Source organism: Metopolophium dirhodum, chromosome 4 (assembly GCF_019925205.1).
Source record: "Metopolophium dirhodum isolate CAU chromosome 4, ASM1992520v1, whole genome shotgun sequence".
Taxonomy (NCBI): Eukaryota; Metazoa; Arthropoda; class Insecta; order Hemiptera; family Aphididae; genus Metopolophium; species Metopolophium dirhodum.
The window spans coordinates 3,471,946-3,492,177 of NC_083563.1; the positions used below are offsets into that span (position 1 = coordinate 3,471,946).

Here is a 20,232-nt window from a genome sequence, read left to right on the forward strand (position 1 = left end):
ATTGTCAACATTTGAACTTGAAATGATTATAAAAAAATTGCCAGATGGTAAATTGTCAATAGTTTTTATTTGCCGCTAGGACATTATGAAGATCCCTGTATTACTTCTTTACACCATATTAATTTAGAAATGGTTTAACTTTATCAACATAAATATATATAAAAAAAAATGAAAATGAAAATTCCAAGCGTATAAAATATCTCAAAAAGTACCAATATATTAAGAAAATTACATCACGCCAGTATAAACATTTAATAAATATTTTAAATATGTTCCTACCTACGGACTGGTTAAATTTATTCATTTTTTTAATAACAAAATCATTTGGTCAAAAACTGGTATTGCATAAATATATGCCAGCTTTTCAGTGTTTTTATTTTAGTTTTTCCTGATTATTTTTAAATAATATGACGGGAATTATGCATATAGTGTGTTCGATAGTAAAAGTACCTAATAAGAAATATTTTGAACGAATGACCTTGGATTTGATTCGTATTTTATTACTGTATAAAGTATAAAGGACTTTTCATACATGACCAAAAAAACAAAACATTTTTGAATTACACCCACCCTCCTGGCCACTTTCTTGGGTTCTGAATTTAAAGTAATTTATTCATACTCTTCAACTTTTAAAGTTTTTTCTATCTAAATAATTGACTGGTTGAGATTAAGATTAAGGCACATTTTTTTCAGACCTTCTACAATTTTACAAATTTCTGTGTGATTTCATATGAATTGTTGAAACTTAAGCCAGCTATCAAATCAGTTAGTTTTTAAAATGGTTTAACAATCAACATTTTAAAAATAATGTAAATTCAAACCCATAATCTAATTTCTACCAGCTATTTCCTACCCGAAAATGACCATCAAAGTTGAAGATTGAGATATTTGTACTGCTCCGAAAAGTGATAACAGTCACAAAATTATATTTGAAGAATACAATACGTAAAACACACACATACAATTCAGTCGTATCGATGTAAGTATTATTGTATAATAATTATATTTTTTTTCTGTATTTTTCATGAAACGACCTCAAGGTCTTTGTCAATGCTTATCACAGGTAGGTAGTAGAGAGATCATGAGATTTCGATCTATTAGTCTATGTATATATACGCATAAAACTACCCCCCTACCCTTCATGAGACATGTGCGGGCCATCACACCCAATGGAGTGGGATCTAGTTGGAAATCGGACGACAGCACGGTAAAATGGTGAACGCATCGAACCGCACAAATTTTTTTGAACTTTGCTATGAATCGAACCGATATATGTCTGTGTGAGTCGCAATCGACTGCGTGACCACTGTACCACTCCGGCTCCATTATTATATATAGCGTAAATATCGGTAGATCACCCGTTCTACCTACAACACATGGACGTAAATAGCTGTTTGTCGGTAGACTTGACACCGGTCAAACCGGTCCCATGCGCAAAAATATATTATGATGCTATCTATCAAAAAGATAAAAAAAATTTTAAATAATGATAATGATAAACATTGATTGTTTTGGATATAATTAGTTACATAGCGTTAGGAATCATCATATTTTATTTTATTATGTACGTAAAACAATCAATTACCTATTGAAATTGGTTAAATAATCATCATCAATAAAACACCCTAAACATATTAAAGAATCGATGGTTATTATGAATAATAATATTATATCCAACTTGTCGATTGACCTCGAATCGACCATTCATGTCGATTATGCTTGCAAATATTCGTCAAACCAGTATTTCCACAATTCATGAAACGTAAGAATAATCTGAAAAAAGACTTCTGGTGACAAAACACAGTCTTATTATATAGCAGAAAGCCCAAACAGCCGTTCTATCGTATCGTTTTGCAAACTCAAAATGCATGACAGTAGATTCAAATTGTTTTGAACTAGTGTCTGTCGTATGACGATTTCTTACAATCGACCATTTACCCAAACTTTTGATTTCACAATAATAAACACAATCCTTACAAATTTTGCACAAAAAGCATTTAGGTTAAGGGCTATACATAATACATAACATGATTACACGATAAGAAGCCACCTATTAGTGGCACTTGACTGGGAGTTGTTTGGTTATCTAACTATATATATACATTTTATTCCTTTCCCTTAGTTTCCTAACAAGTCGCACTAGTTCCTTTTTAGACGACGCCTGGGGTTGCCAAGTAAGGTTTGGGTGGACAGGTTTTTAATGAGTGGGTTTTGGTGTGTTTGGAGACGGGAATGAAAACTTTTGTAGAAGCGTGCAGCTTCTTCTGTCACAGTTTTGATTGAAAGATCATTATGTAAAGTGTAGTTAGATACCAAGGGTGGGGCATTCGATATATTCCTAAGTGCAATATTCTGGATTTGTTGGATTTTGTTGGTATTGGAGACTTTTTCAGTACCCCATAATTGAAGACCATAGGGCCACACTGGTTTAAGTGATGTTAAATGTTAGCGGGCGTTTAAGGCAAGTATATTGTTACGGATATGATCATTCCAAGTGAGGCGCTTATCCAAGTTAAGTACTTGGTGGCTAGATATCTAACTGTGTCAGATGTGGTATCTACTGCATAGTAATTTTATTTTAAGGTAATTATAACAGTGAGTTCAAATATATTAAAATAATAATATGACATCCTAAAAAACGTCACTTAAATGGCTGAAGTATTTTTTAATTTTTTTTTTTTTTGTATAGATTTTTACCCAAGTAGGTACATAACTGCAAAACTAGTATATTATACCTACATCAGTTTAAAATCTAATATTTTACGACGATTTTTGAAGAAGCTAAAGTAGGTTAGTAAGTAAATAGAAAAGTTTATTTCCTAAATACCTATACAACATAATTTTATGATATATCCAAGAACGTCATGGTTATGATGGGTATACAACACATTTAAGTAGTAGCCTTCTAGTATATTATTATGTTAATTATTGATATTTTCAACTTTTACTAAATGTATAATTATACAGGAAATATTAATAGTTAAAAACATAATTAATAGGACATACTAGTCACTGGGTAGCTATAAATTATTTTTGTAGAGAATAATTATCAACTTAAACTCGTAGGTAAACATAAAAAAAAACATAATTTTTTCCGTCAATATCAAAGAGGCTTCAAAAGAAATGGTATTATGTATTAAAAATATGATTAAGTTTAAATACCATTTGATATATCTAATTTGGTAACATAGTTATGAATTATAATTTATAAATATATTAAAGTACAAAGTAAATATTTGGTTGCTATTTAACCTGTACTTACATTAAAACAATTCTTTGATTATTTTGATTTATTTATATCATAAACATTTTTAGTTTAATTTTAATTATAAGCTTGTATAATATAATACAGTTATAATATATAAATATATTATAGAACCCAGTAGTTGTTTGTTGTAACCAGCTAACCTGTTAATTAAAAAAAAAATGGATTATTTTGGTTTGCTTATATACTATTTTTTAGTTTATAAAATCTTTGATTTAATTTTAAATATAAAACAAATAAAATAATGTTAAATTCTCATCAAACTTTAATTACATTATATACTTATACTTACATAATATATTATGCTTTATGTAGATAATAGTACTAAGTAACCTAATTCTGAAATGAACATTTTTACCAGATCGTACAAGGCCTACGCGTTCTGCAATGTATATTTTTACCTGTCAGTAGAAAGTGTCTACATTATGAATTTTAAACAATGCGCCATACAAGGTGACCATTTACCAGATTTACAATAAGCGTTACATGTAAGACCTGTGAACTACCAATTAACTGAATATATATAAGTATCAATGTGCTATAGTTCACTAACACAACTAAATTTGATATTAATATTTTAAAGTCATTGTTATATTTCTGATAAACGAGGTACCTATATGATTGGCTTTTGTATTTACATTTTGTGTATTGCAAACTTGTCAATTGTCACGCTTTTTTTTTATTTATGTTTGGATTTAAAAATAATAACTCTTCTGCCATGGTGTAGGTATTCATACAGAAACATTATTGCTGATGAAGTTATCATATTATGTTCCACATGTATCCGATTATGTCACGGATATAATAGGCTTCAAGTGAATCTAAAACTTTACCCTAGACCACATATAGAATATGTCCGCTATGAGGCCGCTTGGCATTTAAACCGTATGGTTTTGTTACAAGGTTGGCAAAGGGCTTACAGCAAAGTATGTCGATTAAAATATTATGCTGTGCTCTTGTTGCATACTGGAATATGGTTATATTTTTTAGGATTCCATACTAGTAGCTACTCAAGGTAGCTGAGAGAGTCCAACGTAATGTTTGCTAGTTATACTTACACAAAATTCCTTGTCTGCAAGACGATTATACCCGGGTAGCTAATATACTTGGCCTATCTTAATTTACTGAACGGAGACGCACTGTGGGTATTAAGTTCGATCAAGGGTTGCTGAATGGCTATATCGAATCGTCTGCACTTGTCTCGAGTGTCTGCTTTTATAGGTACATTAACGTTCAACTCGAACCTAACTGCCCCATTTTAATTTCCTCACGGAACCACCAATAATTTAGATAACGAGCATCAAAGACGATTAACGTCTAACGTCAATGTGGACCCAAATTTAAATGTTTAAACCTCAATTCTTCTTTTTTCTTTTAGCTATAATGGAAATATTGGAAGTTGTTTGATGTTCGATGCGTAATAATATGATACTAATATTGAATGCAATGTTATGGTCACTATGAAGTAAATTTACTACATGCATTGATATAATATTTGTCGTAACGTGGTTATTAATCAACTTTAAAAACCACAGAAAATATTGGATCACATATTGGATTGGTTTTCAAGTACCTATTCAACTACTATTCCATTATATGTCTAATTAGTTAATTAATTAATTATATATAATATATATCATAGAATATCAGTTAAATAAACTTTATATGTATATAAGTTAATTATCTCTAGAGTCTAAACTCCAACTCATTATTACTGATGGTTAGTATTTATATAAATACAGATTATTCATTGAAGATTTTTTTTTAAGCGACAGGAGTCACTTAAACTCCATTACTTGTCAACATTTAAATGAGTTAGGTCCTCATGGGAAACTTTACATTGTAGTAGTAGGACATATGTATATACATGTTTCTTTTTTTTATTTACATAATGCAATACTTCAAATATACATAGGTAAATAGGTAATTAGATTATCTTTCACAGAAAATGCACGATAAAGTTATTTCGTGAGAAAGAGAGAAAATGCAATTTTCAAATGTCGTTATACATGCCCGGAATAACTTAAAAAACGAATCATAAGCCGTATAACGCTTCGAAGTAATTTTCTATACACAATTATAAAACTTACTAAACTTTATTTAATTTTTAAATTTCTTAAGTACGAATAGTACGATATTTGTTTATTGTCGTTAGGTATCTGTACAATTATCTTGCAAGCTATAATATTACTACGTCGAATTGTGATTAATCCAAAATGAATCACAACTCAATTAAGTCATAATATGAGTATAAGTACCTACCTCCTACAGCTTAGTCTACTTTTGCTATGCGTATACGATAATCTTGAATTTCATTATAAAAATGTATATAAAGAATAGATTAATACACACATTTAATTTATCACATTATTTTACCGTTCATTACACTTTTGGTCCAACGTAATAAAAAATAATTGTGTTTAAGAATTTATTCAATTAATAACTTTGGAACTAATCAAATTGCAACTCTATCGTAAAAAGTAATTATTTTTAACAATCTGACTTTATAAAGTATATTCTTTTGGCACTGATCTTTTACACTATCTCATTTAGAGTTACTATTTATTATTTAACACCCGAATAATATAGTCACATTGAAATATATTATATAAAAACAACAGACGTATAATGTTTAACGTTAGAACATAATATTATTTTAATCATACACATAAATATATACAATTAAAAATATACACACAATATTAAATTATAGTTAGGTTGAGTTAGGTGTAGGTAAAGTATTTTAAAATAATTAATATTAGTGTTTTAATTACTGTTATTAAACGCTTTCCAAAATAAAAACAATTAACTACCTATATTAATATTGTTCCATATATTAGTGTGTTTAAACTTGAAGAATAACCTTGTGTTTTTACTCAAGGGGCTCAATTTATGCATTTTATGTTAGTCTCGTTAGTGTTGTCTTGTAATTGTAAAACGATAAAACACTATAATTATTACGATCAACGATGTCAATAATGATGAGAAAATCGTTTTTGAATTTGTATACCCAATCACATATATATATATATATATATGTTGTATATACACACTTCACATTCACATTCAAACTTTTAAGGGTGAAATAAAGTTTTCAATTACGATGTACATAATATACTAAAATACCCTCGAAGTCGTTAATCCATAAAACATGAACCTAGTGTGTTTACTTAGTCTTGATAAACAGAATATAGATTAGGCGAACATTGAACAAGTACTAACACGTCGTATGGGTGGTATACTTACAACTTACATACATAATATATTATCATACACCTCAATCAACGAAATTACCTGGGCCACAAAAAACTTTTCTCTCTACAGGCACATTATTTTATAATATGCCTATATATTATATACATTAGGCGTATATAAAATACAATACCATAAGATATTAGCTAGGTGCTACGTTACAAATTTCCGTGTACATAAAAGGAGACAAAGATAAATCGGCACGGAAACTTTAACGGTTTAATTATTTTTCGAATTACTAACGTACTATAAAGTCGGTTGATATAATATACTACGTATATGTATGACTCTAGATTTCTACGATACTTTCCCCTGTTTCTACTTAAGAGGATGCCAGTGCAATATTTGTTTTCTCTCTTTGGCACACGCGCAACATAGATAAACCACATTTATACAGAATCATTTTTTTTATGTTTTTAAGTAATCTTAGAATAAAACCAAATTACCGAATTATACGAACAATAAGATGGTCAAGTAGCGGGGAGACGAGAGTAAAGCGGATAATTGTTGAGTGTATAGTGCTCCTAAACATAATATTTAACCAGAATACTCCATCACTGCAATTATACGAAGACTAAATACTTCAAACTTCATTATTATGATTATGCTTAAAACATTTTATTTAAATATATCACAATAAAAATAGCATAATGCGTTTGATTTCTGATTACCTTGTACGTGTAGTGGTCAGCACTAGATACATAGACCTGGGCAAAGTGAATATTGTTAATAAATGTTTGAATAAATAAATGTTTGAATATTGGTGATAATAATGAGCATATAAGTAGGCAGCAATGTGCATTGTCTTTGCCGGGATAATGATTTAGTATCATTCACTAGTTTACATTCACCATGAAAGCGTTTAATGTTTATACGAAAATAGTTCAATTTCTTAAAAAAAATACATGATAAGAATTTAAGGTTTTTTAAATAATATTTATTAATTAACTTTTTTAAACTTAGTTTATTATGTTCATAATTATACTAAGTTTATATAGTTATTAAACACTAGTTCCTAAATCACGTATACTTAAAAAAATAATGATTATTTAAGGTAAAAAATCAATCCGGGCAAAGTGAAAATATCATCTTTTTAGGAAATATTTAATTTTTATTTAATGAAGAAAATCTGAAAATGTCATATTTCGTTTATATTATAACATGAAAAGATAATTTTTTTATTTTACTAAGAAGAATTTTATATTTTATGTTTTTTTTTTTTGATTGTGAAGAATTAAATATAATTTTTAAAAATGTTGTTTTTATATTGTAAGTTAATTTACTAATATGAGTTCGCATTCATATTAAACAAATTTATTATTAAATGGATTAACATAAATTATTTATTTATCTTATTGTTTACCATTTTGCCCACCATATGTTTTCACTTTACCCTTGTATCCGGACAAAGTGAATAAAATTCCACTTATTGATTGAGTGCTTATTAAGTTTTTTGAAGGAATAAATAATGAATTTGAGAAGTCAATTTTTGATTATATTAAAAAATAGTTCTTAAAATAATTGTTTGGACATCATTTTTTGACACATAAAGTTAACCTATGCGCTTTGCCCTAGTATATGTATCTACTGCTGACCACTACAGGTATAAGGTAATCAGAAACCAAACGCGTCATGCTATTTTTATTGTGATATATTTAAATAAAATGTTTTAACCATAATCATAATAATGAAGTTTGAAGTATTGCTTTTATTATGTAAAAACATATTAGCTATTGGTTCAATATTCGATGATACAACATTAAAAATTCAAAATATTATTACAAATTGGAATAAAAAATGTTGAATGTATTTGAGTCATAATTAAAAACAAATTCTAAAAGTTTGACCACTATAAAAAAACAAATTTTTTCTATAAATAATTATAACAAACTATTGATTTAAAAAATCTGATACAATTAAATGGACACTATTATACGACAGACGTGATCTGAAATAATGTATATTATTTCATTTTTGTTCATTCGTTCCCTTCCTTTCTTCCATTACAGTTTCACAGTGATTTATGAGAGATAATAAAATAAAAACAAAAATACGAACAGTATCAGCTATTTATATAATATAATATAGTAGGGATGTACTTTATATTGCTATCGTATACCGGTATACATTATAAAAATAATATACCTAATATGCAATGCGACGGGTGCAATATTTTATTGGGGAGATACTATTTTCATTTTTTTTTTTCACATTTTGTTAAAATACAATAATTTATAATGTTTTGCCCTCCACATAGGGTTTGACAACAGTAGGGTATAGTCGGTAATATTTTTTGAAATGCTCTAATGATGAATACAACATATTTTATCAACAATATAATATTATAGTTCGACGTATATTTTGATAACAAAAAATACAATATAAATTTCACATTTTTTTTTACTTTATAGTTCTTGCGCTATTTGGAATTATAATTTTTTTTAATTCAAAAATATAGTATTAACATTTAATTCTACCATAAATTTAAGAAATTGTACTTGTTCCTTTTTTTCCAGTTATTATTTATCATAAAATTTAATATTTGAAATAAATTATAATTTTTTTTTTTTGTTTTGAGCTGGTACAATAATGAGGGAAAAATATTTGAATAACTTACCAATTTGACAAACTAAAAAAAAGTTATTTTAAAAAATAAAAGGAACTTATGGTAGGCAAGCCATATAATGAATATTTTCATCACTTGCTATCTAATAAAATAATGCCATGTATGGTCAAAACTTTTAAATATTATATCCCAATTATATTTTATATCTATTTTTCAAGTTACAAAAAAAAAAAGAAAATAAGCAGTATGGCAGTTAGATTTTATATAAAAATAAATCTATACATTTTTTTATGACGTGCAGAATTTTTTATAAATAAACTGAAAATGTGCAAAAACCTGTACACAAAATAACCGGACTAAATTGAAGGTCGTATACCTGCACAAGACTTATTATGATGTATCAACTTTAAATGAAACACGCTGTATATAATACATAAAAAAAATTAACGTAGGTACTTCACTATTATTAAAATAACCATTGTATCATACCTGTTCAGTGGGACCCATTATCTTTTCGAAGAAATAAACATTATATTATAACTATAGGGTTCATTTGTTTAAACTCGTACAAATATACTATAATATTATAGTCTCCTTGACAATGAATTGTACGTGTTAGGTGGATTCGATTTGTTACCAAGGACGGATTTAGGAAATGGAAAACACATCAAACGGGTAGGGCGTAGACGCGTAGTTTATTGAGGAGGTGAAATAGTACATAACCATAATATCCATAAATTAAATGCTAAACTATTTCATGTTTTTGAGGTTTATGAATCATTTTCTTACAGCATAGTCATGATTCGAGACTTTGCTATACTTACATACGAATGAACGTTACTATAGTTATTTAAATAAATAACGACTTGCATTACAATAAGTCAAAACCGTCACCTAATTTGTGAAAATATAGACGCAACAAGATCTCAATAACCTGCTTAGAATTTATTTATGGAAGATTGGTTAGTGTTCTATTGTTTCTTTGTTTCTCGCTATTTTTATTTAATTCCACAACAGTGGTGAGAAAAAAATGTCTATTAATCGATAGAAATAACAGATAAAATATAATTGAGGTAGTCTAGAAGAATATTTTTCGAGATCTTATTGAAAGAAATTACTAGAATAACGATAATTAATAATATTATCATACCAAAGACATCAGTTGAATTTATACGAATGTTGACAAAAACTATACGATTAGTAACATTCTTTCTTTCTGATAAAACAATACTAGTCGAACAAATAAGGGGAAATAGTGTTATAATTTAATTGATTTAATATAATACTTTTATTTTGAAGTATTTTTACACTCTTATAAGAATGTACAATTATAATAGTAATATAGTTTTATTGGGGTAAGCCACTAACTAAGCTATACTTGCATTTTCTTGTTAAATAGGAGCTACCTAAATAGTATTGTTTTGTTAATTTAATACGAACTAACATCGGTTTCTACAGTTATTTTAGTATACATATAATTGTTATTTTTAATTTATTAACACAGTTGATACTGGATACACATTAGTTGATTACCAATTCTGTTATTATTCGTTACTTGTCCCCGGATAGGTTACCATATTGGAATTTCAGCAACACGACACGCCATATTAAACGCTCTCTAACATTGAATTGTTGAACACAATTTCTCATACTTGCAAAAGATGTTTCAAAAATAATTAAATACTAAATAATACCTTTAAAATATTATTATTTTGATAAAATAAACAATTATTATTACACATTATTATACTATATTTGCCGAAAAGATTGAACCCATGATAATGTATTAAGCTATATTATTATTATTGTAATTGTAATAATATAATCCGTATTATAGGGTAAACTCATATCTAGTTATTGCATTTTATAAAAAAATAAAAATAAAATAAAGAAAAATAAATCTGTGAAAATGTGATAATGAAAAATTGCTGATTTCGTTTAGCATCACATTAGACGTACCTAAAAATAATCGACTTCAATACACGGCTGTAACACAGATTTTCATATAGTCGGTGGTTGTATAATTCAAATAATATGTAATACTTATATAGGAAATATATACATAATAATATCGTTGCAAAACGTAGACTACGGGAAGACTTTGCTTTAAACACGAATATGTCGTATTTTTCCGCACATACATTATTCTCGTAATAATTATATTAGGTATAACATATTATGTCGATTGAATAAATCAGTACGGAGTACAATTTATAACTACGGCAAGAATGCAATTTACGCGTTTGCATGCTTAATTATGTAACGACTGCTCTGCAATAATGTTCTGCTGACGTACAAAGACTGTTGCATTGTATTGGTTACAGACTAATGATCGCATTTATTGTGTTGCGATTTCGCGGGCATCGGACGTTGATAATAATAATATAATATACTGTACACACATTCTATGAGCCTGTGTGTTAATGGACTACTGTACTACTACAATGGTTTAAAGTTTAACGATTTAAATTTTAAACATTGGTATAATCCTCTTTGTTTTCCTAGGACATATTATTATTATTATAATACAGACATATTCGTGGCGTAATATCGATACCACGCTGATTATAGTTCATGTTAGTATTAGTTAGGTTTCTACCGTGTTTAGTAGTCAACTTGCACCGTAAACCCGTGACTACCGCGAACGTTATAAATTATAATCTCCTCGTATGTTTTTGACAAATAAGCAAAACACATCAAAGGCGCACGGTATTACTTTAACAATAATATTATACAATATATTCTGTAGACAAAACGAATATTATACTAGCCGGCGCGCAGGGTGCTAGACGATATAATATTATTATAGTTGAATTGATAAATCAGTGTTTGTTCTGTGATGACACGCTTTGCAAATACCACTAACCGTACTATCGAAAATTAAAACGGAAACGATATCGTTACGAGCCCCATTCGGTTTTTCGCGCCGCACACTACACTACACGAAATATATTGAAAATCTTTTCAAATGGTCTATAGTTATAAATAATAATAATAATAATAATACATTATATTACAAACTCGTGAAATTATTGCAAATTGTTCGTGAGAATTAAAAATATTAAAACAACCGTTTAATTTTTGATTTCAGGGGCTTTCCGTCTGTATGACGTCGACAACGATGGTTTCATAACCCGAGACGAGATGTACAACATCGTAGACGCTATATATCAGATGGTGGTGAGTAGGTACCTACTAGAAAAAAAAACTGTAGAGAATAGATAAGACGGTGAATAGAATTCATAAGATATATATATATACTATATTAACGCATTTTTATAGCGTTCAGACTCGTAAAATATCCGAGTTTTTCAATTTTCGCGTAATGCGTATTATTATTGTACCAACCCTATCTCGATATCACGAACAATGGTGTTTTTCTATATTTTTTTTCACCATTGATTGCAGTTTTGAAACGGATGCTTGCCGGGGGGGGTGTATAATATGCGAAAAAGTAACGAAAAAACGTCAGAATCGTTTTCCGCAAAACGTCCCGATTGTTGTAAAAATAAAAAGACAGTTTTTGACCAACGAGGAAAATAATACATGGAAATCTAATTTCCCATGCGTGTCGTATTTTTTTTTCCCAGCACTCTACCAAGGCGACAAAAATGTATGAAACATAACTGTCCACTAAATCAACAAACTCGCAGACATTATTTACAGCGGCTAAACAGCACAGCCATACACGTGCCCACGGGGCTTCACGTAATTCGCTATTTTGGCCAGGTTATGACCTGGCCCGTATTTAGGGGGCCATTGCCTCCCCGGTGACACACGGGGGGGGTAAATTTAAATGAACTTTTTTTTATATATTTAGCCGTAAATAAGTAGAACTTTAAAATTATGTAAAATGTTTTTTTTTATTATTATTATTGGGATTTGGTGGAGATTTATTATCTACAACATTTAATTTAGGTTATTCTCTCAATCTTATTTTTTACGAAAATTTCTTGGATAACTGATAACGACATTACGCAGACTGCAGCCTGCATCTAGAGTGGTTTTAATCACGACAAAATAATAAATATATTTTATAAAAAATAATATTAATAAAATTCGTTTAAAGGTGTGGTGCGCTGAACTAAACCACAACTTTGTACACATGCTTAAAAGCAGAAAATTGCCAAATTTTGGAAGGATATACAATTTTTTTGCACCATCGTTCTTAACTTGTTAAAAATGTTAAAATACATATTTCAAAAAAAAAAATCTGAAAATCGCGAGATAACTAAAGTAAATTTGTTCCTTTATTTTAAATACAAGTTGTAATTTTTATTTTGAACACTGCACATCCACTCCCGTAACTGTCTCCCAAAAGTGGGGGGAATTTTAATATTATAGTGCCCCACATAATTTATTAATTCAGCCCTGGTTATAACTTAAAATACTGTTTTTTAACGTTGTATGTGTTGGGCACCCTCCATACACTGAAAGGTGAACAGTGCTGTCGATATAATATCATGATGTAATAATATAATGCTAATAGTGATATCAAAAACTTTATAACATCACACGTATGTTTATACGGAATGACCTACCTAACGCAACAGGTTGTACGAGGGCCAAACACATCCATCAATCACTATTAGTGTTAACATTAATTTCAAATTTGTGTTATTTTGTTTTATTGTTATTATTTCGTTACATTCTCACAACATAATATTAACTGGTAGGTACACTACACTAACCAAACAGCACATTTTTTAGTTTTTTTCGTTATGAATAATGTTTATTGATTTAAATAATTTGAACAAAACACATTTTAAAATTTTAAAAACTGTAAATTATTTAGAAATGACTTACTATTTTTATTCTATATTTCAATAATTTAATTAATATATACATTTTTTTTTATAAAATAAATAAACATAAGCGTGTGAACTGGAAGTTTGTTGAAATTTATAATCTATATTACCGGCAGTGATTTACACATAAAAGTATTATCATATTTAAACAATTTTAATCGACTTGTGGCTTGTCAACTTACATTTTTTTTCTCATATCTATTATTCATCAAATCTAAAACAATTGTATTAAGAGGATATCCGCGCATTGTTTGTTTTTTCTCTCTGGGGTAACATACACCAAAGCACTAAACGTATTTACTAAAAATCATTTTTTTAATGTTTAGAATATTCTTAAAGTAAAATCACCCAATAAAAATAAAATAGACAATAATATTTTCGAGGGCATAAAATTGATTTGTCCCAATTTAATATTGTCTTAAAAACAATTCAATATCCATTTCCATTTCAGAAATTGTTTTTGATTTTTAAAGTCTAATATAAAGTCAAATAATTATAAAATATAAAACCGATAAGTCAATCCTTCACAAATATTAAACTTTATAATTTTTATAATAAGTGATTAGTAACTAAGATTACTAAAAAATCGTAAAAAAAAATTTTACGCGAACGAGTTATATCTATGTTGTGCGTGACTTTGAGAGGGAAAACAAATATTGTGCTTACATTCTCTTAAAAAAATAAAAATAATATTTTATAGGTAACTTATAGATTTATACTTAATTAGTTAAACGTATAGGATATTAAGAGAAATGTTAATAACTCGTAGTTATTAAAAAATGAATTCATAAAATAGACAACAGTCTATCATTTAAAAGAAGATAATTATAAACCATTGTTGTGCATATTATAATAAATGATTATTATCTTGTAATAATTACTTCACATAATTTATAATAGTTTTTAATGATAAAACGTTTTTTGATTCTAGTGTTCAAATTCATTAAAACAATTTTACATTTAAACTTAAATTATATTTATTTTATAGAGTAGAATAAAATAAGTTTTTTGGAGCAACAAAAAGTAATTGTTTCACTAAATATTATACACAATAATATTATTAATTTTTTGTCTCTACAAAATTTAAAATAATAAAGACCTATTTAAGATATATTGTATATTTAATTAGTATTATGTATACAATTAATATCTTTGCTGGGAATTTTATCCGCAGACATCGGAGACTCGAAAATGTAATCAATTAAATGTTTAAAGCTATACAGATGTAAAATTAAGTTCATATCTGTTAATTATTCCTGACCATCAAATCACGTATTGATAGTAATATATTAGAAAATTGTGCAATATTGTTCTATCTTATATGATGTAAGAACCGGAATAAAACCTTTTTTATTGATGGAATAAATTAAATAATATGATAATTATTAAACAATGACCATTTTATACATAAAACAATACGAATTAATAGTAATTTAATTATTTTAAGTAGGTATTTTATTATTTATTGTTGTTTGGCTTTTGTATTGCATTATTTGTTTTCCCACATCGTAGAATGATTTTGCCGTAATACCATCTTGTCGGTTAGTAAAGTAAACTAACAGTCGAATTTAAAATGTTCGTATGTTTAAGATATTAAAGCAAATAACTATAAAAATTGTATATTGGTAAAATACTTTTGATGTGTACACATTTATGTACGGGAGGGAATACTTCCACAAATTTTATGGGGAGCCAAACAATGTATTATCGTGTTAAATTCTGACTTAACTGATAAATATAGTATGTATAGCTTTCCAATTTCATAATGTGTGATTTTTTCACATAATAAATCGTGTGTGTGTGAAACTAAAGTCTGATACATAACTTGTGCCTGCCTAGAATTAAAATGTAACTTCAAATTAACTTTCTAGACTTTTCTAGTAAATTTGGAGAAAATTCAGGAAATTAGTAAAATAATGTCATGTATGCACGAAACAGATTAACATACTTTAATTCGATTTAATTAAACATTGTGTAAAATACGATGATTTATAATTACTGCTAAGTTTCAAATGTTTATATACCAGGATCAACGGTCTTATTTTTGGCATAAAATAAATTGTTTAATTTTATCACGTGTAAGAAGTGATTTTTAGATATTTAATCGTGCATATTATGTTATTATCAGATTTCAAGACTCAGCCATTAAAAACGTTTCAAATGTGCAATTAAATTTACCAAACAATACTCTAAAAATATATAAACGACTATTTATTTAATAATGAACAATTATTATTATGAACAAATATAAATGATTGACTAAAATAAATTTTTAAGATTTATTATTATATAAGATTCATTTATATTAAAATTGCCAAAGAATACTCAACATTTAGGGGGGAACGTGGGAAATAAAATGATACTTATATTTGTTAAAACTTAAAATTATTAAATTAGTTGAATTATAATAGGTCTTTTTTGTAAAATCAAAGATAACAAATTTCACAAAAATATGCAGTGTTCTTATTGTATAAAATTTAACCAAGTAAAAAAAAATAAATGTTTATTTTACCTAGAATATTCTACTACATTAACTGGAAAACATAACAATTCTAGATAAAGTCCTAACCCAAATCATGATGCTTTTTAAATAATTATTTGTTTGGTTATATTATGTAAGCCATTTAGAAGGTAGACGTGAGTTAAATACATTATTATAAGTAGGTACCTACCTACGTCTACCTATTAAAATAATTATTTACTCACATCAAATATTGGTACTAAGTTTTTATCATAGACTCATATCCAATCACTGAAAACTGGTTAAACTTGAGTAAATGAGATTTAACTGAATTGAATAAAACCATTATGTTACATTTTTATTAGTTTCAAATCAATTACTAGTATATAATAAAATAATAAAGCATAATATAATGATATTATATCACCTGAGGTTGCCCGATGTCTGCGATATTTTTTTTACCGAACATAATTTTAGCAATTTCTGCTTGAATTAATGCCACCTGGTGGCGTTTATATATTACTAGTAAATTATTATTTGTGCGTGGGTCACAATACAAACCGTTGATGTCTAATACGTAATAAATTGTTCGTGAACACAAAAGAGTAAAATAGAATTGAATATTGTTTTCTCTCAATGGTTTTATTCTAATAATATAAAAAAAAATATTCTATATAATATTATAATGTGTGTATATAATATTATATCTCAGTATTTTATATTACATTATTTATATCAATATCAGTATGAAAGGTATAATTCATTTTTTTATCTTACCAAAGGTTGGTCCAAAATGAATACAGTAATAACAGTTGAATATTATTTTTTATTTTCGATTCTGAGTGGACCGATGAATGTATTGATTTTACAATGATGTGTGTTTTTTTCGTGTCTGTTATCACGGTTTTGGGACAGTAAGACTGCTTCGATTTTCTTCAAAAGAATCTTGTTCGATGGAAAAGTGAATCTAGTTGGTGCATTTGGAAGGTCAAAATTTAAAATTCCCGATACGAATTTTTACGCAAAATCGTTTTTTGACATAATCGTATTTAGTTTTTGGCGTAACTCTAGGACAATTATTGACCGTAGATACATAGAATTTTCACTGAACATTTATATTAGCATTTGGTACACACCATAAAATATTAAACATTTTAACTTGTTTTGAGCTGTTTACGAACATTATCAATTTTAAATTTTTTTAGTTTTTTTTTCCTATGAATGTCATTAAAATTGTATTTGTTGGGTAAAAAAGCTTGAAAAAATAATACAAGGCTCCTGATATATTGTTTAAACAGCAGTTTACATTTTTTTTTTATAAGCATTTTAAGTTCGATTTTTGACAACATTTATCAAATTTAAAATAAAAAAGGTGGATAAGTGGATGTCGCTCTGCTGTACAGTAGGTTACAAGTGGGTCACTGTAATGGATGGTGTTAAATTTGAATTCAATGATATAATATCATTGTATAAGAAAAACGATTCTGAGCGAAAACGGTCAGTCAGCCTATGATTTTACCAAGTATATTTGATGATATTATTGTGAATAAAGTAATTTATATATAACCTATTTACTCGGAGCCTTGTTTTAAATTTTCAATCTTTAGCCATAAAAGTTAAACATTTTATACATTTTTAACCACAAAATAATTAATAAATTAAAAATTTGATAAATGTTGTCAAAATTTGAACTTTAAATGCTTATAAAAAAAAATTGTGCCTATGTATTTTTGATATTTTTCAATTGCTATTAGAACGATATATCAGGAGCCTTATATTAAATTTTCACGCTTTTTTACCCAACAAATAAAAATGTATTGATATTTATAGAAAAAAAAACTAAAAAAATTGAAAACTGACAATGTCCGTAAACAGCTCAAAAAGAGTTAAAATATTTTCAAAATGTTATGGTGTATAGAAAATGCTAATATAAACATTCAGTGAAATTTTCAAGTATCTACAGTCATCCGTTTTTAATTACAATAAAATAAGAAAATTGTTACATGAGAAATCGAGTAAATATCAAATGTTGTAAAAATATAAATTTCAGACGCTCATAAAAATTTAATTTTAAGTTTCTTCTAGACATTTTTTTTTTGATAAAGGTAGACAAACTTATGAGTAATCTTATATTACATTTTCAAATCTTAGATTTAAAAAGAAAAATTTTTATGAATTCTCATCAAAATAATTTGCTATTTTTCGTGATTTTTCCGTATTTTGTCAAAATTTAAAGTTCAAATGCTTATAATTAAAAACTGTGACTAAGGATTTTTAATTTTTTTCATCTGCCTTTGAAACAATAACCTAGGAGCCTTCTATTAAATTTTCAAGCTTTTTCACTCAACAGATAAAATTTTATTGATATTTATAGAAAAAAAAACTAAAAAAATTGAAAACTGACAATGACCGTAAACAGCTCAAAAAGAGTCAAAATATTTTGTAAATTTTATGGTGTATAGAAAATGCTAATATAAACATTCAGTCAAAATTTCATGTCCCTACGGTCATTTGTTTTAGAGTTACGCCAAAAACCAAAATCGATTTTCTCGAAAACAGATTTTGCGTAAAAATTCCCGTTTTTCCTTAATTTTTCTTTTGTTTTTCACGTCGCTTGTGAAAACTACTGGGAAATTTTTACTTTTGACCCCCCAAAGTACCAACTAGATTCACTTTCCTATCAGAAAAGTTACTATTGAAGAAAATCCAAGCACTTTTACTGTCCTAAAAGGTGATGACAGACACAAAAATAAAAAAAAAAATAAAAAATAAAAAATTAAAAAAAAAATTAAAAAAAAAACACACATCATTGTAGAATCAATACATTCATCGCTTCGCTCAGAATCTAAAATGATTTACAAAAAGTTCAACTCTTATAGCTACGGATTGAAAATTTAAAACAAGGTTCCACGTAAATAGGTTATATATAAATTACTTTATTCACAATATTATCATCAAATATACTTTATATATCATAGGCTCACTGAACGTCTTCGATTTTCTTATACAATGATTTTATATCATTGAATTCAAATTTGACACCATCTATTATAGTGACTCACTATAGTAACCTACTGTACAGCAGAGCGACACCTTTTTATATTTGAAATATTATACAGTTCAGTAGGATTTTGGAGATACAAACATTTATGTCAAAGAAACATTACAATTAGTATTTTTAATTACATTTAATATTGAGTATTATCAAAAACATTGTTTACTACTTAAATGTTGTTCTATATTTAGGTTTTAAAAAAAAAATCAATAAATCATATTGGTTTTATAAATCGTTATTCAGTGAAATATTGTCTTTTACAGGCACATAAAACGTTATATAGCTTGACTTTTGAAAATTGAGAATACCTATAGTTTTAATATAAAACAAGCATGATATTATTAAACGTTGAATTAATAAGAAAATAATTTCGATTTTGAAAAATGTCAAATAAGTATCAAAGTATATCCAAATAATCATTATTTTCTGATTTTTTTTTATTTGTATTTGTATTTTCAATTTAAAATGTCGGTGGTGCCTGATTGTATATTTTGTATTTTTCTAATTCATTTTACGTTAAATATTTGTATTAGGTTTTTTTTTTAAATAGCATAATATTTACAAACTGTTTCATACTTATACAAATATTCAGGGCCATTGGTCATTCGTCCATTGGCCGTACATGATGTATGTGTGTCAAGTTGACACTGTCAACTGTGACTGTCAATGAATAATATTTCAGTAGTGCATTATGTTACTAGGTACTTTAAATATTCCGTAGGTATACCCGTATACCTACATTAAGAATATTATACAACGCTAACTAATTTATTTAAATTAATGTATAAAATATGATAATTAAAAAATACTAGTATCCGGGCAAAA

The 20,232-nt window shown here is 27.2% G+C and overlaps 1 protein-coding gene across 1 annotated transcript in view; it reads left to right on the plus strand.

Annotated features, from left to right (window-relative positions):
- LOC132943030 (frequenin-2) overlaps positions 1–20,232 on the plus strand; it is a 163,761-nt gene that overhangs the window by 122,639 nt on the left and 20,890 nt on the right. Inside the window, exon 7 of the mRNA XM_061011800.1 lies at positions 12,175–12,263. Coding sequence (XP_060867783.1) covers positions 12,175–12,263 — 89 coding nt within the window. The remainder of the gene's footprint in view (positions 1–12,174; positions 12,264–20,232) is intronic.